Raw genomic sequence first — 24,848 nt, 5'->3', positions numbered from 1 at the left:
TCTACCTTCTATAATAGTTTAGAAGTAATGACACCTCAGCAGCAATGAAAATATGCAGAGACCAGATCTTGATTTGCAAATAGAACTCTTTATTAAAAGGAGCTATAGGTCAAAGTGCCCCACCTGCATCTCAGACAAAGAGTATGCCTAAGAATTCCAAGCATAGAGGAAAACACTCTCTGATTAGACACAATGAATCAAAGTTCTGGTTTAGAATGAACGAGTTTTAAAAAGCCATATAAATAACTATGATTTTTTTTTTGGAGTATTCTTTTATATGGTATAAAGGTTGATTCCTGCTTATCCTTGTCTCACTTTCCCAGTCACCTAAATTTTAAGAAGATCTCATTTTCCCAGATAAAATAACTAATAAACCACATGAATTCCAGACTGGTAATCTTCACAGCTTCACAATGTTTCAGGAATGATCAGAAACATTCCAATGTGTCTTTCAAACATATTGGAAAAAAGACTTTTAGAAATTGAAGTGTTAATGATTATATTTAGGTAGTAGGATTGTAAGTAAAATTTTCTTCTTGTTTTATTTTCCAAAATTTCTCTTGTCAACAGGAATCACTAGAAACTCAATAAACTTTAATGTTAAAAGGTCTAAGTGTAATTACTCTCCCTGCAATGTGTATGTTATGATATATAACTGAAAAGAGCTCTTCTGTATCACTATTAAAAAATACACATGTACGCAAACAATGGTATAAAGATTACAGATACAAATATACCTATAAAACTACTCAAGGCACCATTACAATACAAATGCATACAATTTTATGATAAAATTATATTTGAATTGTTTGTATCAGCTAACATACTGGATACTCAATAACAGTCAATGAACTGATTGAGGGAATTATGTTGGTGTGTACTAAATTAATAAAATTCACTGAAATATTCTTTTTCATGCTTACCTTGGTGTTGGCCATGTCCACAATATACTGGTCTCCCTTTATACATTCCATTACTTCAAAACCATCTCTGTCAATCACTTTGGCCTGAGAGCTTCCAGATACAACAAGAATCATATCTCCTGTATTACTATACTGTAATGACTTGATCTGATGGCTGTGCAAAAGAAAAAGAAAATAGTCTAGTAAGACAATGAGTATAGGACCTCCCCTGGTGGTGCAGGTAGTTGAGTGCAGCTCTATGAAGCTGTCCACAGCTTCTGCAGTGCCAGTTTGATCCTGGCTGGCCAGCGAGGGTCCCACATGGCGTGGCAGACCTCTCCTGTCTCGCCCGCTGCTCCCTTCAGCAGTGTATTTCATCAGTCTGCCTGTTCTATTCCCTGCTCTGTCTGTGGTGAATCTTCTCACCTTCCCGCATATCTGGTCTATATCCCGGTTGTTGTATAAATAAATAATCTTTAAAAAAAAAAAAAAGACATTGAGTATAATGTTTATACTTTCACTACATTCAGCTTTGCCAGCAAAAAAAGGCACCGATTGCACAAATTGCTAATTCTATAAAATTAGGAACAATAACCTCAAATGGACCTTAATACCGGTAGCTATCCTGTTAGTTGTCTCCTCCCACTCTCCAAAGTAATGTATTAAAATCTTCACTACTTACCTTAAATCCTCAACCAACCAATTCCCCCTCTATTAGCTTTAATGAATTTTTATCACCTTCCCAGAATTCATTTTTGTGCATGGTGAGGTAGTATTCAACTTCATTCATTAACATGTGGATATTCAGTGGGTCCAACCTCAAATTTACCCTTCACTACCTGTTCAGCAATAATGGATTTGGGCCCTTAAAACAGTTTTACTTTTCCAGCTGGCCTGATATAAAGTTTTCTCCATAGAGGGCGCTGGAAAGATATTGCAAAAGGAAGGGGCTTTCCTCCTTGCTTCTGGAGTGTTCTCTCGGTAGGTCCCAGCACCACTCACAGCTCTTCCAGTGCCAGCTCCTGCAGCTTGTGCAGTTTTCTACCACCAGGCTGCTGAAGTACTAGCAAGTAGCCCCAGTAAACTCCCCAGTACTCCCCCAGGAGATTTTGTAACAGAGTAACTAAGGTGAGATGGGTTTCTGGCAGGTTCTGCATTCATCATGCCAGAACCCTTTTTTTTACCATTCAGTGAACCATAGATTTGCCCCTCCCAAATAAGGTTTAGATCTCATCAGTCTTATATTCTTTAAAGTTCTCTTTCCTTTTACTAAGCAATCCTCATTACTCCCATCCTGTTATAGTCAGCAACACTTTATAATTAACATTCCCTATTCAAATTACCATGTGATTTCTCTTCCTAATCAGACCCCCAGCTGGTAAACTAAGTTTCTGTGAGGAACTGATAAAATCAAAGGCTGTTTAGTCCCATTTGTTTTATGTGTAAACAAACAGATAACTGATAACTAGTTCTGAAGGGTTAAACCAAAATCTGTAAAGAAAGGAATGAACCAGCTAGTCACGGGGTATACCTTTATTCATGGTACTCCCTTCCCCATATAGGAACAGTCTAAATTTTCCTTCACTAACCATGAAAGAGCAAGTACTATAAGTGATGACATTCTTTTTTTTTTTTTTTAGATGAATCATTTGTATTTCCAAAGGGAAATGAAAATCTAAAAAACACAGTGAAATTTAAGATGACAGAATAGTAGGAAAAAAAGTCAGTAGGCTCCGTTTCTCTGGCTATTGCTCTACCAAATGCCTCTAGTTACACTTGAAGGGAAATATAAAATCTCAGTAATCCCACACTAATACTCACTTTTCTTTTTAGCTGTATAAGAAAATTCAACATCTTCACTCTGTCTCACTACTTTTCATGTGCTCTCTTTGCCAACATTAAAATGAAATGTTCAGCATCAAATTTACCATTCTTGTCCCACTTCACTCTTATTTCTGCTAGTCACAGAGTTAAAAGGACAGGATTAAGAGTCATTAGACACAGTACTAAGAAGAATTAAAGGGCTTGTTCTAGGGGTATAACATCTGCTCCTCAAATTCCTGCCTAAACAACTAAGATTCCGATCAAAGAGAAGAGAAGGAAAGCCAATCTGACAGTAAACGAGAGTCATGAGGAAGTGAATGTTCTCTCAGGGAGTAACTCTGACACCAGAGGAAGGCTTAGTGACATTGCACAATTCTTTCTGTGAAGTTAGTCATGGGGCAAGTGGGAGTACAAGAGTGTAAGTGGAGGGGAGTGGGAAGGTGAAGATTGAGGATCCTTTTAAGTAGTTTTTGCTAAGCTAGCAAAACAAGCTGGGACATGCAGGACATGCAGATAAACACAGCTGTTTGGGGCTGTCACTTGGGGCTCAGGAGCCAAGGTGTCCTGATGTAGTGAAAAGCGCACCGGAATGTGAGTCAGGAGCCCAGGGATCCAAGTCGTCCTCACTCTGCCACTAACTAGCTGTGAGATGATGAGCACACCCTTCGGCCTCACTAGACTCGGTCTCCCCAGTTTCTGGAAAATTAGCAGATGGGACAGAAGGCAGCATTCTGCAGAGGTTCTCCTGAAACGGTTCATGCACAAGCTATGTAACTTTAGTGAGTCCTGGTTTCCTCTACTGAAGATCCAAGAGAAATAAATCTCAGAAGACTAGGGTTATGCAGGAAGGCACTTAGCATAGTACCTGAAACAAGTAATTTCTATTATTACTACTATTTTTTTCCATGCTCTCTTTAGGGTTATTTGAAAGGTTTTAAAAGCTTGGTATGCAACTGTAACGAATACATTAAATATTTGAAAGACATTACAAGTTGTTAGTGTAAGTCAGTACTTGTTCTCATTATTACTAATCAAAATACTCAAGAGAAATAAGTGTTCTTGATCCTTTTCAGCACCCACTCAAAAAAAACCACTCAAGTCCTATGTCAAATATGATGTACTTGGAAATGAACGTTAATAACAATTACAGAAAAGACACTCAGATTTGCATGCTATCTTCCTGTAGTATTTAATTAAAGTGTCTGTTCCTTCCAGCTATGCAATATATATTATCTAGTGCTAGGAACTGGGCAAAAAAGCACGAGGAAGAATGATTAAAAGATTCTGTATAAGAATATCAGAAAATATTCATTTATTTCATGGTAAAAGTAACTTCAGCTACTTCAATATTTTAGCTTTTAAATTTAAGAACAGACTTCTAATACAGAATTAGTTAAGAATATATCACCTACCAGCTTAAATGTACTAAACGTTAGCAAGCTAGTAGTAAGTTTACAAAATATATCAAACAAAACTAAACTGAGAGAAAATTTCTATCCAGACCATATATAATTTTATTATAACCCTCTCTTTTATTAAAATGTATTTTTTTGTTTCAAAATACGATAAGATTTGTGACTTTATATGATCCAGAGTTAAAGTTCATGTGAAAATATGGTAAATTCAGAAAGTAAGTGACCTAAATACCTAAACAATACATTCTCACATTCTCTGTGGACTAGAGAAACTTTCTTTATTAATCCTTATTATTGATTTTTATCGTTCTTTGTTATTGACCTTTATTGATTTAGAAACTACATATTGTGAAAAAAAAAATAACCTATTGCTTCCAATCTCTATGCATTATGGAATATAACACAGTGCTTTCAATATGTATTTCAACCTTTTTTGAGTTCATAATTTCTTGTTAAATTTTATTTATAACACCTTTGCTTTTTGAAAAATATAAAATTTTTTAATTATGAAAGCAATTCATGCAGTTTTGCCATGTCATATAAAAGTAAAAAATGGAAGGTTCTCCTTTCCCTACATAATACACTTCCTTTCTTAAGCTGCACCCTCCAAAATTTTCTCTAGTAACTGAAAAACACAAGTATGTATGCTTATATCACAAAAATGGAACTTTTTGGAAAACTGTTACTTGTTCATTTAATATATGAATAGTACTGAAATTCATATGGAAACACTCCATGACATAAGCTTCAGAGATCTCTTTGTGGATTCATCCTCAGCAGCAGGAAAACAAAGGAGATTATACACAACTGGGACTACATCAAACTAAGAAGCTTCTGCACAGCAGAAGAGACTGTAACCAAAATGAATAGATGCCCTAATGAATGGGAGAAAATTTTTGCACACCATTCATTTGACAAGGAACTGATAGCAAAGATCTACAAAAGCTCATACAACTCAACAAAAAGAAAATAAACAGCTCAATCCAAAAATTGTGGCAATCTTTCTAATAAAAATTCGAAGAAAACATGGTTTAGAGTAACATAAGCAGAAAATACATGAGGATAGAAAACAGTATTTTAAAATACATTAAAGCTTCCTTTAAAAAAAGACACCATTATGGGAAAAGAAAAGGAAATAGTTGTGATTACGTTACATGAACTGTTATACTGCATAAATATCAGGTGCAATCTAGTGAAAAAACATTTCACTAAAAGCTTACAGTGTTACTTCAGTTATCTGGCATAGGCAGTGAATAAAGTGCTAAGATAAGAAAGGCTTACAAATAAAAGAGTTTAAAGCAAACACACACACCCTTGACTGTTTCTGATGGCACTTATTGTAAATGGTTTCAATCTCTTCTGTCCCTATATAGTGATTACTGATACAAGCTCCAGAGGTAAAATGTCTACATTCAAATCCCTCTTCTATTATTTACTGTATGACCTGGCTAATTAATTAATCATTGTAAGACTCCATTCCCACATCTCTAAAACCTATGACGCCGAGGCTTCCCCGGTGGCGCAGCGGTTGAGCACTGGATTGTGAAGCTGTCCGCAGACTCTGCAGCGCCGGTTCAATCCCCAGCTGCTCCCCCGGCCACCGGAGGAGGGTCCCACATGGCATGCAGACCTCAGCAGTGTACTTCGGTCCTTCTGCCTGCTCTGCTCCCTTCTCTGGCTCTGGTGAATTCTCTCACCCTCCCACGCTTCTGACTATACCCAGTGCTTGTGTAAATAAATGTTTAAAAAAAAAAAGTAAATAAATAAATAAATAAATAAATAAATAAAGCCTATGACACCGAGCAATCATGAGAATTAGCTGATAGAGAACTCAGTCCAGCCAGGCTCAATTAATATTAACAATGATAATGAGATACATTATTAATGCTACTATTAGGTAATAGAACATATCTTTATTCTTTAGCAAAAGAAAAACATGTATCTCTATATTAAATAAGTAATTTATACACCTGGAGACAAAAACTCTACAGATATAAAAGGGCAAATTAACACATTTTACCCCATCTTGGTCTCCCTTTTCACTATAAACAAATTGGTTTCTTGTGTACCTTTTCAGGGACACTTTTATGCATCTATAAACAAGTGGCATATATTGCTTTTCCAAGCTTTCTTGAAGCTATATTCTATTCTATACTGTGTTTTTTTTCAATTCAATGTTTTTTAAGATTACTCTACAACTGAACTTTTTCTTGATGCCTTATGTCAGCATCTTACAAATTTGAGTAGTAGCACCTTCCTTTTAACAGGAAAATGTTTAGAGATCACTTTGTGAGGACAATTTTTACTATAATATTATTTAACTGAGTATGTAATAAGGCTCTTTATACTTACACTCATAAAACTAGAAGTTCAAAATGAATTTGAAAGTAAATACTAACCACTCCACATCCACGCAACCGACTATGATCAAAGACAATAACAAACACTAGTGACATTGTAGAGAAACTGAAGCTTTATATATTGTTGATAAGAATGCAAAATGGTACAGTCAGTTTGGAAAAGTTTGTCAGGTTATTAATATGTTAAACATAAAATTTATCATATGATTGAGCTAGAAATCTTTTAAGTATCTCAGTAAGAGAGATGGAAAAATATGTCCATCAAAAGACTGGCATACGCATGTGCTCATAGCAGCATTATTCATGATTATTCAAAAGTGGAACCAACTCAAATGTCCATCAACTGGTGAATGGACAAACAAAATATGTCGTAAGTATGAAATGTGAACATAAAAAGGAAACTACTAGTGTATACTACACCATGTATGAACCTCTAAAACTTTATGCTAAGTGACAGAAGCTACACACAAGAGACCACATATGTATGTATGTCTGTATGTATGTCCATATATATTAATGTATATTAATGTATGTTTGATTCCATATATCTTAAATGTTCAGAAAAAGCAAATCTCTGGAGACAGAATGTAGATCAGTGGCTGCCTAAGACTGGAGGTGGAAATGAAAAACTACTGCAAATGGGAGTAAGGTTTGTTTTTAGGATGATGAAAATTAAATTGTGGTGATGGTTGCACAAAAACTGTGAATTTAGTGAAAAATCACAGAATTGTATCTTGAAATGAGTGTGTTTTATGGTGTAAATTACACCTTAAAAAGGTAATTTTGAAAAAGTAATAGTAAAAGAGCCACTAAGATTCCAATTAATTTCTTAAATGTGGTTTGCTGAAACAGTGCCTAAAAATTGAAACAATTTTTTTATTATAGAAAAACTTAATTATATCACTCTATCACAATCCTCCAATCTGCCATCAGATGAACAAGTTACTTGTTGCTGTGACAGCACATGTCTCTTTTACTGTGTTCTAGTGGTAATTCAATTTTCCCACCAACTGTTTCTTTTATATCAAGTTCTGTAAAAACTTTGTTGATATGCAATTTATGACAAAACAAGCTTTCTCTTGGCATCAAAATAGCATTTATGCCTGAAGCATGTCTCTGCTCCTTTTCTCAGGAAGCCACAGCAACAGAAAGTAAAAGTACTTGAATCCAAGTGTTTTGAAACATGGGTAAACAATTGCAGACATTGGGAATGGGCAAATGTTATCAAAATGAAAAAAAAATTAGATGAATGAAAAGAATTTGAATTTGTGAGCCCCTAAGAATATGCCCATAAACTCCAATCCAAGAAAACTACAATGTGCAATGTCTTAGAAGTTACTAAAGAAAAAGAAAAGAAGTTACTAAAGTATGAGGGGTCCTGACTTCATACTAAATGTCATTCATACAGTTAAGTCATTCCGTATGTACAAAATGGCTTTAGTTAACAGTCTCTGAAGCATGACCCAAAAAACCTTGTCATCAATTAAAGCTCTTCGATTTCTGAAATGAAAATTTACTTTAACTTCTATTAGTTAAATAAGAATAAAAATTTTAAAGCAAGAAACACCTGACAAAAAAGTAGAATTCATCTACTTGAAAAGGTTGATCATATGACAGAAAACATTAACAAAATTGAAAACCATATCATGTGATAATAAAAACCATAAACAATTTTCTCAAAAGTGAACATAATTAAGACACAATCATTTAAATGAATGCTTTTGTGCATGAAGTTGTGCTGCATCTAACCAAACAACACTTGGTTGACTAAATTATCCCAAAATTAAAGCAAAGCACTCAACTAATAAGTCTCCAAACTAATCATGATCTGTTGGCACAGAAGATCAGGGAAGTGGGATATAATTCATTTTTCACAATAAAGAATCTGTCTCAGTCTGCATGTCCCATTGAATTTCTTTTTATTTTTTCATGTCAGATACAGACAATCCTTGCTTTGCATGGTTGTGATATGCATGAATTTCAGTTACCATGGTTTAGATAAATAATACCAGGCCCCAACAACATGGTTCAAATTTCAGTTACTACGGTATATTAAGTGAGTAATTGCATGAAGTACAAACTTTGCTGCTAGCTTTTCAGTTAAAAAATCACTACAAAAAATAACATATGTACCTCCTGATCAATGAACAACCCTACCATTCTTCCAAAGTCTAGCACTGGCAACATACTTTCAAAAACTTCATATGTGCACAAAAGGCATTTCACTTCTTGCTTTCTGTTCTTACTCAACTTACACACAGACCCACAGATGTATAAAGATAATCACTTCATCATTTATTTGTAGTAATGAAAAAGTGGCTACTACATAACCCTAAAGTATATCAATGAAAGAATAGCTAATCAGTGCAATGGTTGTCAAAATCTGTCCTCAAACCATGTATAACAAGTTGTCAGAAATGCAAGTTCTCAGGTTACCCAAAATCTAAAAAGTTATGAAATCTAAACTTTTAACATTTTACCAAGCCCTTCAGATGCTTCTGATGTTTATTAAATTTCAAAACCACTAAATTATATGGTAAGTTATACCTGATATGTTACGTAGCACTTAGGAAGAACACAATAATAAGATAGTAAAAAAGCTCAAAGCAATGATATGAAGTGGGGAGGGGAGGGAGGGAATTATGTAATAATACCATCTGGCACATTTATGGAACATAAGTATATACTGCTCTTTAATAGGTACAAATATTTGTTGATAACTGTATGGAAAAATCTCAGAATACACACAGCAAGAAAAGAGATTAAAATGAAGATGCTCAAAGATCCAAAGGATACTGTCTCTTGAATCTACAACATAAAATTATTGAAAATCTGTGAAGAAACAAAAAAATTACAGGTGACTGGCAGACTGGACTAGAGAAAATGCTGTACTTGTTTTACATTAAATGAGACAGAAGATGATTTTTAGTAGAGATCCACAAATCTAATACTGATGCAGGGCCTAAGTTCACATGCAATTAACAGATTAAAAAGTGCCCAAAGTGGTAGATGCATCAAAAAGAAGTGTAACAACAACAAAGGAAAGCATTTTTTAATATTATTTTATACTGATAATCCAAGAAAAATAGCAACTTTAATGAGTCTTTTTGAAAGTAAAACTGGAACAATAACAAAAGCAAGAATATTATTGCACCAAAGATTCCTTTTGAGAAAAATTCATCACAGATGCCTGAAATCGAGAGCCCTACCTCAGTCTCACTCCTAGACTAGGACTTCTGCCTCCCTTCCTAAGAGCTTTGGGGGCCGTTGTGTATGAATGCCCCTTTGACACCCACTAACCATGATGCTGCTGGATATCAACCAAATTCTGACATCTGCTGTTAGAGGTGAGGAGATGGTCTGAAAACAGCAATACTGTGCTTTTTATATTTTCAAGACAAGATCCCTCAAATTTTCTTGGCAGACAGTACAGGAATAATGTATACAAGTAACAAAAAAAGTTATGGAAGAATTTTCCTGAGTAGGGCCTCCCCTGGTGGCACAGGTGGTTGAGTGCAGCACTGTGAAGCTGTCCGCAGTCTCTGCAGCAAGATCCCGGCCAGCCGGCGAGGGTCCCACATGGCGTGGCAGACCTCTCCTGTCTCGCCTGCTGCTCCCCTCAGCAGTGTATTTCTTCAGTCTGCCTGTTCTGTTCCCTGCTCTGTCTCTGGTGAATCTTCTCACCCTCCCGCACGTCCGCCTATACCCCAGTCTTGTATGGATAAATAAATAAATCTTTAAAAAAAAAAAAAAGAATTTTCTTGAGTAATAGATCTGTATGAATTCTCATATGGTTGAACAACTTAACCTAATAGGTTGTTTAACAGATCAATGAGACAGGCTTCAAATAGCATACCAATATTTGACTGCCATATCAACAGGTACTAATGCAATTAGAACTTATTGCACATTTACCAAATTTGTGACTGGCAAAAAACAAGGATTGATCATTTATACTTTGGATGTTAGAGTCAAAAATGGAATAATGAACTAACAAAGTAAAATTAATGTGAATTCAAAAATTGTAAATACTTGCATTATACTTTTTTCTCTTTAAAATGTAATATAAATTTATTTTAATAATCTATAACAGACTCACACATGCACGCACATTTTTAGATCATTTGTGGTCTGTAAGACTTAAATGCTTACTATCTTTACAAAAAAAAAAGTCTTGCCAACCTTTGGTAAATGATCAGCAAGTCTTTTCTGAAAAAATATGTTCTATCTTTGAATTTGAGTATAAAAAACAAAGACTTTAAGTAAACATTCTGCAAAGTTAAATTTAAATGAGAACAATTCTGAAACTGTTTTACATGCATACTGGAATTCCACATATATGTAAATGGATGGGTGGTAGAGCCAGGTTCCTCACTATTAGAAGGTGAAGTTTCCCAAGAAGGAAGACGAGGAAAAACTAGAATGAACCAACACTCACTGGCCTGGAGTCAGAGACACCAGCATAAACTCACGTTTAGCTTAATATCGATGCAAACAAATACAGAAACAAGGGACAGAAGCAGTGATACCATAGGAAAAATATACACAGAGAACGTGGATCTGTTTGCTCACAGCATTGTTCTTCTAGGAAATATGACTAATTTTAAGACTAGGGCAGGGAAAACACAAAAAGAACCTGGAGCATCCTACACATCCTACAGTGCCAAAAAGAAAGAAAACACTTTGGGGAGAAAAAAAAAAGGCACGTCAAAGAAATTAACAATCGGAGCAACAAAATGAATAGCAAAATATTATACCCACAGTATAAAATGAATAGTAGATGATACTGGTAGATATAAATGATCAGATAGGTAAATGGGTGAGAAGAGACAGTTTTTCCTTATTACAGAAGAACTCCAAGTATTTCATGTAAATACTATCGCCTCCAGGAAGTGCAGCTTAATCTTTCCACTCACTCCAGAGAGAAATCCTTTACAGACTTGCTTCCAGAGAACAGCATATAGAAACGGAACAAAAAGTAACTACTTTGGAGTTACATGACAGTATGTACCCCTGACATGCACTAAATAGGGCACTTCACCTCTATGATATCTGTCCCCAAAGCACAGAGCACCAGTTTCACCATGAAGAAAAACATAAAAACAAAAACAAAACAAAAACAAAAACAAAAACAAACCACAATTCAAGAGGCATTGTGCAAAATAACTGACCAGTACCCTTTCAAAACTATCAAGTTCATAAAAACAAGACTGAGATATTATCATAAAGCAGAGAAAACTAAACAGACATGAAGATTAAATGTAATGTGGTATCTCAGAAGGGATATTATTGAAAACTCCAGTGATATCTAAGTAAAGTTCATAGTTCAGTTCATAATAATGCACCAACATTAGTTTAATTGTTATAATTGTACCATGGTCATGTAAAACTTTAACAACGAGGTCAACTGAGTTAGAAGTACTCCTGAACTCTGTACTATCTTTGCAGCTTTTCTGTAAATTAAAAATAATATATTCTAAAATTTAGAGTTTAGAAAAATTTTGAATTGGAAGAATCAGTATGCTCTTGTCATTTAAACATACACACATATATATCTATACTTTTGTCCTCATTCCACTGAAAAGATTAAGAAGCACTGATACCCCAATAGCAATGAGCATGTGTAGTATCTGGATTTGAACTCTAAATACTATTCCCACTACATAATTTTTTTTTAAAAAAGGTCTCCATGGAGAAATCCTGATTCCTGGACTTAGAAAGGAATGTTGTGTCAGAAAACAAGTAAGTTTTTAAAGACTAATGAGGTCATGTCAATTCTGCATAGCAGTCAGGGACTCCCACTGGTCAAATATGAGACAATTTAAACATCAAAAAGAATAATGACTGCAATTCACTGAAACACATGAAAATTTTAAAATCGCAAATACTAATACTCAAAAAAGAAAAGTAAAACAGCAAAACTATCACCATAAATAACAGCAACAACTCATTTATCACAACCCGTAAGCTGAAAATGGAAAATTAAAGGAAAGTAACTAAACATTTATCCTACTCTCCCCCAGTAGGAACTGTATTTCAAAGTTACCAAAAAAAAAAAAAAAAACCCACACTGGTTAATGGGGGAAAGTTTGTTTTTTAGAAGAATGGCAGAAAATAAAAGTAAATGCAATAATAGAATTAAAACTTGCCAATAAGCATTCCTCAAAGAGAACTGATTCAGCTGTGAGTAATCAATGGATACTAAACTTAAATGAAGGGATGAGGAGAATGTGGATATTACATAGTACCAAAGCACCTCCCTGCAAAGTTCTTGCCTATGCAAAGTTCTTGCCTATCACGAGTATATATCATTAATTTACAATGGAGGAATTGGCTCTCCTCATGTTAATCCAGGGAGTAAATTTAATTGCTACTTAGTAATCATGGCAACAACTAGGTAATATGTGTCACTTGATATGATACAATTATGAATTATGATAAAACTTCGATCATTTACAGGAAACAATGGAAATAAAGATTAATACCATAAGGAAGCAATTAGAAAATTAGGGAGAAAGAATTATATAGAGGTCATGAAAATGGTAAGAAAGGTTAAGAAAAAGGACATGAAAATGGGAAAGAAAATGGTAAGGAGATGACGCTGTCCTACGTTAATAGATAAGTAAAAGGTGCAAAATAAACACGACGTATATACTTGATTGGATCCAAGTCTTAACATTAAGACACATTCTGAAGGTAAATGGGTAAATTTAAATAAGGAATCATTTGGAATCATTAGAAATATTAAGGGATCATAAAGAATTTTGTTTCAAGGGCCTCCCCGGTGGTGCAGCGGTTGAGCGCTGGGTTGCGAAGCTGTCCGCAGCCTCTGCAGCACTGGTTCGATCCCCAGCTGCCGGGCGAGGGTCCCACATGGCGCGTAGACCTCTCCTGCCGCCCGCTGCTCCCCTCAGCAGTGTACTTCGGTCCTTCTGCCTGCTCTGCTCCCCACGCTGGCTCTGGTGAATTCTCTCACCCTCCCGCGCTTCTGGCTGTACCCAGTGCTTGTATAAATAAATAAATAAATCTTTAAAAAAAAAAAAAGAATTTTGTTTCAAGTAATAATGGAACTACATTTACTGGAAATGCCTATATTCTTTTTTTACTAAATTTTACTTTATTTCATCAAACATAAATCCAACTAACTGTATATTTTTTCTTGTTATTACCCTGTTAACTTTAGTTTACCACACTGTAGAGGGTCCAGGAGTACATTTTCTCACCTCCACAACTGTGTGTGTCACACCATGATCACCACCAAACAGCCAGTCACTCTCCATCAACAGTCAGTCAATCCCTCTACTCATCCTCTCCCACTCCATCCCCTCTGGCAACCACTACTCTGCTGTCAAGAGTCGAGGGGTTTCTTTTTGGTTTTGTGTGTTCACTGCTTTTTTTCCCTTTATATTCCACAAATGAGTGAAATAATATGATATTTATCTTTTTCCTTCTGACTTACTTTACTTAGAATAATACCTCCAAGATACAATCATGTTGTCACATATGGGTGGCAATATTTCATCTTTTTAAGGGCTGAGAGGTACTCGCTGCGTGCATATATCAGAAAATATCTGTATGTTACAAAAATATATACTGAGGTATTCCAAAGTGAAAGTTATTTGTCTTCTGAATTCTTCAAAAATTACGAAAATGAGATGAAGCAAACAGAGAAAATGTTTATAACTGTTAAATTTAGGTAAATAGCAGATGGCTATTATCTAACCCCTCTACTTTTTTCTTTGTTTAAAATTTTCCACAGAAAATGTGATTTATAGATAGATACATAAATAGATATAAAATACACATTGAGTCCAAAAAAACCAATATCATAAAATGTACAGACATTATTTGGAGATCAGGAGCAAATGATGGCAAAGTTAAATAGTTCTCATGACTTAAAATAACAACATGCACATAATGTTTGCAGTATTAGAGTTTATATTAATTTTATATGGATTGTCAAGAATTCTGTTTCTTCCCATCTATCCTTGACTAGCTCACTATTATATATAGGTTGCAACAATTTAATTATGTATGAAAAATACTCTGTGCTTATTCTTTGATTTTTTGCATTTTCAATTGAGAGAATAGAGTTAATGCCACAGTTCAGTACCAGAGCACTGGCTAGAGACTCATGAGATATGTATTCTACTCAAAGATGATCATTAAGAGAGCACTGAATAGTCCTGAACAGTCAGATTATAGTTGCAAAGGTAGGAGAGAATAATTTCTACACGAATCGAGAGACAGTCATGTGGGGAAAGGAGTAGTGCCACATATTTTAAGTACATTTTCAAAATGTCGTCATTCTAATAGTAATATATTACTATTTTAAATCATGAATGCTATTTTAAATACAGTCATCATTGGAGACATTGAGTTTTTTAAAAGCTTTTTCCTGTCCAATTGATCGAAGATCTGCCATGTTCATTTACCAAATTCTGAAAACTTTACTTAAGATAACTAAAGAGTTATGACTTCAAAATTTACAAATCAGTATGATTTGTAGTAAAGGGACCTGCATTACTCTAGAGAAAGCTGCCAGAGAAATTTAAGGTCTCAGATCCAATTCTTATCCACATACAAACATTTACTATCTAAGCATTTATTTTCAAGTAAGCAAAAACGATTCACATGAACTGTTCTTCCGCACTTAAGAAAAATCCCAGCTCTCTAGTTTTTTGGATGTTCCAACCAGCACTTTGCTAAAAGGTTCACTGGAAGCAAAAACCCACAGTCCAAGAATAGAAACTTTCTGCACATTGTTGACAGAATCCAGAGTTCACACATGGATATTAGGTTTAGCAAAAAAAATCTCTAAGAGTTCAGGATAAAAGCAAAGCCAGTCACATGCTCCAGTTTCTCATCCTCTGCAAGTGTCACGTGGATGGTCTTCTAAAACCATGACCCACCAGTGTGGACACTACCTATCAAGAAGCCAAACCCAGTGAGGGCACTGCTTGGGGACCAGTGGACAAGAGGCTATCGCAGGAGCTGATGACCCTCCTGAGATCTGGCAAGAAAAGAGTTTCTGCCTTCCCTGTACCAGACAACCTTTTCAAATGGGCTGAATTATCCATGGAGCACCTGGTACCAGTATGTGATGAGGTGAAGTATAAGTTCTCCCTGGAGTTCCCCAGTGACTACTCTTAAAACATGTCCACAGTGAAGCTCCCCAAATCCTACTACCACCTCAAAGTGGACATCAAGGGTAATATCTCCCTGATATACTAAGGAACAAGTGAATCACCCTGTATGACATTAGGACGATCCTGCTCTCCCTCAGAGCATGCTAAGAGAGCCAACATGGAGAACCCTCTGAACACATAAGCTGCCAAGCTCTGGAAAAACCTCACAGCCTTTAAGAAGTGCATACAAGAAATCTTCTCAAAGCAAGTCTTGCGCCAAGAACCCTGACCTGGACTGTCCAGCCTCTACTTTTGCATTCATTGTCTCTATTTTTTTGTTTGTTTGTTAAATGGTCTCTCTTTTTCTTGGTTTCTGCGCAAGACTCTGTATCCTAAGGTTTGGTGTCATTTTTGTTTTATTTCCATTGTTTTAATTAAGTCTCTTGTTGAGCCTTGTGAAGAATCAAATAAAGACATTTTGGGGTATTTTTTAACCAAAAAATAAACTGATAAATAAAAGCAAAGTTCTTATACCCGGTTTCTGCAAAAGGAGAAAATTGAGTCTAAATAATTTCAGCTAGGGCCTCCCCTGGTGGCACAGTGGTTGAGTGTTGGGCTGCGAAGCTGCCCACAGCCTCTGCAGCGCCGGTTTGATTCCCGGCTGCCAGCAAGGGTCCCATGTGTTGCGACAGACCTCTCCTGCAGCACCCGCTGCTCCCCTCAGCAGTGTACTTCGTCAGTCTGCCTGTTCTGTTCCCTGCTCTGGCTCTGGTGAATTCTCTCACCCTCCCACGCTTCTGACTGTGCCCAGTGCTTGTATAAATAAATAAACAAATATTTTTTTAAAATAAATAAATAAATAAATAAATAATTTCAGCTAATCCACATATCTTGAATATCTTTAAATTGCATCCAGGGGAGCCTATTTCTAACATGTGCTATGCAAATTATCAACACACTAATTTTACCAATAAAAATTCATATTTTATACCCAATATGTTAAAAGATCAAATATGGTCAAATGTTAAAATAAGAGGGTGGCTTGTAACTAGCAACATATAAAGCCCTTTGTAATTATCAGCAGACTCTACCTGCTTACTGCAGCACTGAGTAACACCTGGATATTTGCTTAACATATGTGATAGGCAAATGCTTACCATTATTCAATATTTACTGGAGTGTTTTAAAATAAACTAGACAAGGTAGTTAAGGTACATTTTACTTTCATTTGAATAATGAAGGCAGAACACAGGCATAGGAACTTATTACATTTTGGTACAAATCATTATAAATGCATTTCAAGAGACAGCCGCACTCAGTCTTCCAATATGAAGATATTGTATTAAGTTACACAATACATACCATTCACAAGGCTGAAGGGATCGAAATGCCTTAAAAGAAGCATCCATTCCAGCAAAATCCCAAAATTTAACATCATAATCATATCCTCCAGTTACCAATCGGGCACCTGAGGGGTCCAGACCCAGAGCAGAAACCTAATTTTAAAAAAAAATGAATTGGAGAAAAATTACTCATGTCTATTACTATAACCCCATTTCCTTTCTATTTAGATTATCAACTATTGTAACTTCTAAAAAGTACAAATAGATAGTACCTTCTGCATTATTTGACTATGTTCTTATGGGTATTATTTCCTCTGAAATAAAGGGGAAAATTTTAATTTAATCTAATTGCCAACTTTGCCCCAACTCACCATGTACTCAAATGATTATCACTGGACCATATGATCAACCAAGTTGCCTCTAGTATTAAGTAGAAAACATGCAAATAATTCCATTTTTCCAATAAATAATTTTGACGAAAACTTTTAAGATAGTTTAACAGTAAATGAAGACAACAAATAAAATTACCAAAATGCATTAACTGCAATGGGAACTTTAAGAAACCTATTTAGGGCCTCCCCGGTGGCGCAGCGGTTGAGCGCTGGGTTGCGAAGCTGCCCACGGCCTCTGCGGCGCCGGTTCGATCCCCAGCTGCTCCCCGGCCACCGGAGGAGGGTCCCACATGGCGCGCAGACCTCTCCTGCCACCCGCTGCTCCCCTCAGCAGTGTACTTCGGTCCTTCTGCCTGCTCTGCTCCCCGCTCTGGCTCTGGTGAATTCTCTCACCCTCCCACGCTTCTGACTGTACCCAGTGCATGTATAAACAAAACAAACAAACAAAATAAATAAATTTAAAAAAATGCCTCTATTTAAAAAAAGAAAAAGAAAAAAGAAACCTATTTAACAAAGTAGGGCAGAGTGGAAATTATTTTGTGCATACGGCTAAATGACTCAGGATAGCTATCTTACTTAGCCATTTTTTAAAATGAACTTATAAGTGACTAGCACATTATAATCACTTATATTGGTTACACAAAGTATTTGCTTTCCCTGTCCAATTCACATGTGAACAATCCATGTGAAACTCACTGATTTTGGGCTACATTTAACATTGTGTCAGAGCAGGAAGTCCATGGATCTACTGCCCTCACAGAAGGAAAGATCTGCATTTGGAATTTTTTTTTTTAAAGATTTATTTATTTATACAAGCATAGGGGTACAGTCAGAAGCGCAGGAGGGTGAGAGAATTTACCAGAGCCAGAGCAGGGAACAGAACAGGCAGACTGACGAAATCCACTGCTGAGGGGAGCAGTGGGCACAGACGGAGAGGTCTGTTGCGCCATGTGGGACCCTCACTGGTGGCCAGGGATCAAACTGGTGCTGCAGAGGCTGCAGGCAGCTTTGCAACCCAGCGCTCAACCGCTGCACCACCAGGGGAGGCCCTGCATTTGAAATTTTTAATGTGATTAAAAATGTGTGTGTGTGTGTGTGTGTGTGAGAGAGGGAGAGAGAGACAGTAAAAGGATCAAAGTTTTATTAAATAAGGGAAGTGACTGTAAATAAGTTGTAACAGACTTGAAATGTAATTAAATATAATAGTTTACTGATAAAATACTCATTTCAATGACTACCTACACTTATTTCAGAATATATAAAGCATGATATATAAATATGATTAATAACTTACCATTAAATGAGATACTCTAAATGTGTTAAGAAAAGCACACAAATGAGAAGCCATTTTTTATGACTGAACAATGTCTCAAAACATAAAACAAACAAAAATAAACAGTAACTTTAAAAGTCTAAGAAGTGGCTTCTGCTACCACCTCACTACAAGCTTACTTGCACCCATGCCTACTTGATACTTCTTCCCTCCTGTTACAATTAAAGAATTAGAGATGTCTCTTCTCATCAGGCTACCCCCACCAATGTTCATCTACCTATGAAGCAATTTGAAATTCCAAATTTATTTGTGGCTTGTGTTCTATACTTGTCCTCCCTCAAGAGTGTAAACTCCACTGGGGTAGAGGGTGGGTCTGGAGTCATAATAGAAGTGGCAGTAACTAGTTGCAATCATCCTCATTGTGTTCTCCTGGGGAAGAGAAAAGGCTTGTTTAGAGATAATTTCCGACTTTATGGGGGGGTCACTGATTTGATGATAGCTGGGAAGAATGTATTCAAAGGGAAACTTGGGAAGAAGCAACCCTTCTCCTAAAAAATGTTTGCTCTGCCTAAAGTGTGAATTCTTTCATTGAGCAGAAAAGTAAATGACCATTATGTCACTATATTAATGGAAGAAGAGATAGAATATAGAATCAAAGAATACCGAATATAAAAAAAAAAAGTTGGAAATGCACTCCTTGGGAAGAAATTCCTCCACTGACAAACATTCTTGGGTACTACAATGTTTAAAAGAACAAGACTATGATCCCATTTAAAGATTGGGTCATCTTGCAGAATATAAAGGAAACCATGTGTAGGTGACCAAAAACATTCCTTGTTTTCTTCTTATTTAAAAGACAAAATAAGGGCCTCCCTGGTGGCTCAAGGGGTTAAGACATAACCTATGAAGTTATCCACAGCCACTGCAGCATGTGTTTGACCCCTGGCCCGCCAGGAAGCAACCCACATGGCGCAGCAGGCGTCACCTGACTCACCCACTGCTCCCCTCAGCAGTGTACTTCAGTCATTCCGCCTGTTCTGTTACCCACTCTGCCTCTGGTGAATCCTCTTCCCCACACACACCTGTGGCCTGAACCCCAGTTCTTGTATGCATAAATAAATTTTAAAAAAAGAAAAGAAAAAATAAGACCTGGTTAAGGGCTAGAAAATAATATTTAAAAAAAATGATAAAACATTTTATCTAAAAAGTTCCTTACACTTGCCAGGTTAATTGTAATATTGTAATAAAACTACCACCCTTTTATCAGTACTTGTGAAAATTTTCCTGAAATATGTCACTGAATTGTATTTCAGAAAGAGAGTATGTGATAAATGCTAATACTGTGGTTAATCTGCTTCTCTGTGTTTCTCTATTTTTACTGTGCAGCTTGTCATTACCAGCAAGCAATTGCATTACAGGGAATAAGGTGCAATAGAAGTTTCCTTAGTGCTTCAGTTCAAATAGAAATTCTAATCCAAACGCTAACACAATTTGCCTGTTGCAAAATGCATTGTGTTTGTTGATTTTTCCTCTCCCCTTTACTTAAAAAATAAAAACTGGAGGTAGTGGTTGATTTATAATATATTGTAGCAGTCCTTGCAACTAGAGAGAAGAGGAAAGGTCATTAAAGTGTATTTCCTGGCTTTGTGATTGAGAATCTATTCCAAAAGAAATGAGATAAACTTTTAGGATCTGTGGGAAAACATAGTGTCAATCTGCACAAGTTTCTATAACTGGCACTGTGCAAAATTATAGCTGACTATAGGTTCTTATCAAAAACTTAATTAAGAATAATGAGAATGTCCTAACTACTACAAAATTTAAAACCAGAGCATCAGAAAACACTAGCACTTTTATACAAGTCTAGTATCCAATAGCTATTGATGTTAACTTGAGTCATAATATTGAGAAAATGCTGACACAAACAAACATTTTTTTTAAAGATTCACTTTTGTGGGCCTCCCCGGTGGCGCAGCGGTTGAGCGCTGGGTTGCGCAGCTGCCCGCAGCCTCTGCAGCGCCGGTTCAATCCCCGGCTGCTCCCCGGCCACCGGAGGAGGGTCCCACATGGCGCGCAGACCTCTCCTGCCGCCCGCTGCTCCCCTCAGCAGTGTACTTCGGTCCTTCTGCCTGCTCTGCTCCCCGCTCTGGCTCTGGTGAATTCTCTCACCCTCCCACGCTTCTGACTGTACCCAGTGCATGTATAAACAAAATAAACAAACAAATAAATAAAACATGCCTCTATTAAAAAAAAAGATTTACTTTTGTTTATTTATGCATGCAAGAACTGGGGTATAGACCAGAGGTGCGGGGGTTGGGGGGTAGGGGGCTGACAGGATTCACCAGGTAAAGAGTGGGGAGCAGAACAGGCAGTCTGATGGAAATACACTGCTGAGGGGAGCAGGGGGAGAGACAGGAGAGGTCTGCTGCGCCATGCAGTTTAGCTCCCTGGCCAGGGATCGAACTCATGCTGCAGTGTCAGGCAATAACTTGATAGCACTGAGACTTTAATCCCTGCACCACCAGGGAGACCCCACAGATAAACATTGCAAACAATACTTTGTGATTTAGTCAAGCCAACTTTCCAGGCTCATCACACCGTTCTATCAAAATGACCCAGAAGATTGAAAGTGAAAAGGCAGTATTTTAAGACTATAATAGAATCGATCAACTCTTCCTATTTCATGTCGTAAACACGAAAAGCAATAAAATCAAACTACGCTATGACGCTATAATCACACTCACTTTTAACTATTCAACTAACCATTGTAAGTATCTTTATCAAATGGATTTATTTCTTCAGTGTCAAGAATGAAAAAAGGGGGCAGAGAAATGGATATAGATTAAAAGACATAACAAAACAAGGAGATTCTGTGGAGCAAATCAGACAGCATTTGGATTCTGCCTTGAACAATCTACCTACAAAAATATGTATTGGACAACTGAAGAAATTTGAACAATAATGGGATATTAGATTATATTTAACAATTATCGAAAAAAAATTAGATGTAATAAAGATGTTCTGTTACGACAAAGAAAAAGAAAGTAACGGGGAGAGACAGACTAACCTATCTGTTGAGTCTTACTGAAATATTTACAGATGAAATTATTTGAAGTCTGGAATTTGCTTTTAAATAAGCCCACAAGGTGACTAGATGGGGAGGAGGCCAGTGCCAGAAATGCATTGTAAATAAGACTGGTCTTATAGAGATAATTATAGAAATACATGTGTGTGTGTGTGTGTGTGTGTGCATGTGTGTATGGAGGTTCCTTTTAGTATTCGCTATAGTTCTGTGATTGTGTAAATACTTTTACAATAACTAGTTGGGAAAAAAAAAAGAGAGAACCATACAAAAGAGTCACTTCGTAATCATGAACATATTTACAAGAAGTTTGGTTTTTTTTTTCACTGCCCAGAAAATTTTATTTTTGTATATCACATGAATTTTTGTCATTATGTTGGGGGAAAAGGATGTCCTGACAACCCATTTTACATTGGGGTTGTCCTGTAACAATTATTACATAAATGCTGAGTGTGCCATTATCCAAATGGCATGACAATTCACTTCTTTAATCTCAAGCAGAATTTGCATGATTTCCGTATGTTTATCAGGAGATTTAACAGTGAGATGCAGCCTAGCATCCATAATACCTGATGTTTTTCAGATAGCAGTGTAAATATATTTTACAAGAAGTTTAAATAGATACAGGACAAAGGTAAGATTACCCAAAAACAGAAGTACAATTAGAAGCTTGAGCAGTGGAGGAGCAGCGGACGCGGCAGGAAAGGTCTGCGCGCCATGTGGGACCCTCGCCGTTGGCCGGGGATTGAACCAGCGCTGCAGAGACTGCAGGCAGCTTCTCAGCCCAGTGCTCAACTGCTGCGCCACCAGGGGAGGCCCACAAACAATATTTTCAAAAGGAAAAAACAGTGAGAAGAATGTCACTGTTTTACCATCCTTGTTACTAATTCTATCATTTCTGGAGCTATTTCTATTGATTAATGTTTTCCCCTCATTATGGAATGTATTTTCCATCACATATCTAGAAAAAGCTTCATTAAAAAGGAAAAATGAGATAATTTTATTCTTTTTTCTTTTTTTTTAAAGATTTATTTATTTATACAAGCACTGGGTACAGTCAGAAGCGCGGGAGGGTGAGAGAATTCACCAGAGCCAGAGCGGGGAGCAGAGCAGGCAGAAGGACCGAAGTACACTGCTGAGAGGAGCTGCTGGTGGCAGGAGAGGTCTGCGCGCCAGGCGGGACCCGCCTCCGGTGGCCGGGGAGCAGCCGGGGATCGAACCGGCGTTGCAGAGGCTGCGGGCAGCTGCGCAACCCAGAGCTCAACCGCTGCGCCACCGGGGAGGCTCTAATTTTATTCTTTTATTCATAAGCAGGTTTCATTTATTGAACTATCACTTTTAAATGGTTACAATAATAAGATGAATGATATATTATATCTCAAAAATCACATATTAATTTTTAGATAATATGTTTAAAAATATATATTTAAAAATATAATCGGGCCTCCCTGGTGGCACAAGGGTTAAGATGCAACCTATGAAGGTACCCGCAGCCACTGCAGCATGAGTTTGATCCCCAGCCAGGGAGCTACCCACATGGCACAGCAGACCTCTCCTGTCTTGCCCGCTGCTCCCCTCAGCAGTGTATTTCAGTCAGTTTGCCTGTTTTGTTCCCCACTCTGTCTCTGGTGAATCCTCTCACCCCCACACCTCTGGCCTGTACCCCAGTTCTTATATGCATAAATAAATAAATCTTTAAAAAAATAAGTAAAAAAAAATATAATCTAGAAATATAATTAATATAATCAGAACAATACAGTTACTATTTTATGTTTAATTCCTCTCTCACATTCATCTGAAAAATGAACTCAGGCCTCTTACTGATATAGAAATAAAGCTAAGGGTAATGAGAAATTTTCCCACACCATAAAAAAGAAAACTGTATTTGAGTTTCATTTCTTTCTTTCACTTATAATTTTCCTCTACAAAGGAAAAAGAGGTTTTAAAGCCAACAATAACAATAATAAGTGTTCCTATTTTAAATGAAAGGCAATGGCTATTTTGACTGAATAGAAAAGTAATCCTTCTGTTTTTCTTAATGATATAAGTTGATTATGTAATTATCCTTATGCAAATATATCTGATTAGTTCACTTTTCCATGAGAGCTTTGTTATTGAGAGAAAAGAATCATTGTTTTAAACTTACTGTTTTAGTGCCATGCTTTAGAGTTATCTCATGAGAGTCAGGGATCCTTTGGACAGGATTCTGAAAAAAGAAAATTCCATGACATCAATGAGTAACATAACGTACTTGCGGGAAACTGCATACCACTCACAGGAAATGTAATTTTTCAAATTGCATAATTGGATTTTAACACAAAGATCACAATCAACAGGAAGTAAAGTATGAGGGTATCTTATACCTTCTACTTTCAGGTAGATTATCATTTTAAATTGATATTACCTTAAATTTCTAAAATGATACTCTTTAGGCTGTATGAAACTTTGAGGCCCTCTCAGTGTACAAAATATTTAAAATCCTCTACTCCTTGGTATTTGGGCATACCGCCTTCAAGCACTTACATACTTAATTTAAAATAGACAACAAAATTTACACATGGCAGATACATATTACCATTTAACCCTTAAATTTTTAAAAATATTGCCTGCTGTTCAAAAATTGTACAAACAAGAAAATGAGTCATTCACAGTTTCATCAATTCTATGAGTATTTATTAAAGTGATATTATAACGCAGATGGCATCAGAAATATACAATAAATTCTATGGTAGACAAGGGTATGGACAGAAAAATTGAGAAATAAAGGTCACTCATCATCAATTAAACAAAAAGTTTCATGTCTAGTCAAGTCTCCTTTGTCTCCATTACCCACTACAAATACATGTTAGAATCATCTTGCAACCTGATTAATTAAATGTGTGCAATCTAACTGATTCCGGTCCCTACTTCCCCATGTTCTTTAGAATCCTTGATGAATCAATCCATTACCAGTTGAATTTATCTTGTTATTCCCATATTTAAAAAAAAATAGACACACTGATTTTCCCCACACTAACAGCTGTAACACTTTTCTTTTGCAACCAAGCTTCTTCATGCTATAGTTTTCATCAAGGTCTATTTTGTTTCATGCTTCTACCTCTAACATTTTGGCATTTGTCACTTTATTCC

At 36.4% G+C, this 24,848-nt stretch overlaps 1 protein-coding gene across 4 annotated transcripts in view; it reads right to left on the bottom strand.

Moving 5' to 3' along the window:
* WDR70 (WD repeat domain 70) overlaps positions 1 to 24,848 on the bottom strand; it is a gene marked incomplete at its 5' end in the record, with an annotated part of 197,418 nt that overhangs the window by 141,705 nt on the left and 30,865 nt on the right. For all 4 annotated transcript variants that reach the window (XM_084233166.1, XM_084233167.1, XM_084233168.1 and 1 more), the window contains 3 exons: positions 924 to 1,077; positions 16,992 to 17,125; positions 23,866 to 23,925. In XM_084233166.1, coding sequence (XP_084089292.1) covers positions 924 to 1,077; positions 16,992 to 17,125; positions 23,866 to 23,925 — 348 coding nt within the window. The remainder of the gene's footprint in view (positions 1 to 923; positions 1,078 to 16,991; positions 17,126 to 23,865; positions 23,926 to 24,848) is intronic.

The sequence above is a fragment of the Talpa europaea genome (assembly GCF_964194135.1).
Source record: "Talpa europaea genome assembly, chromosome: 5".
Classification (NCBI taxonomy): Eukaryota; Metazoa; Chordata; class Mammalia; order Eulipotyphla; family Talpidae; genus Talpa; species Talpa europaea.
This window is presented reverse-complemented; position numbering and strand designations above follow the sequence as displayed.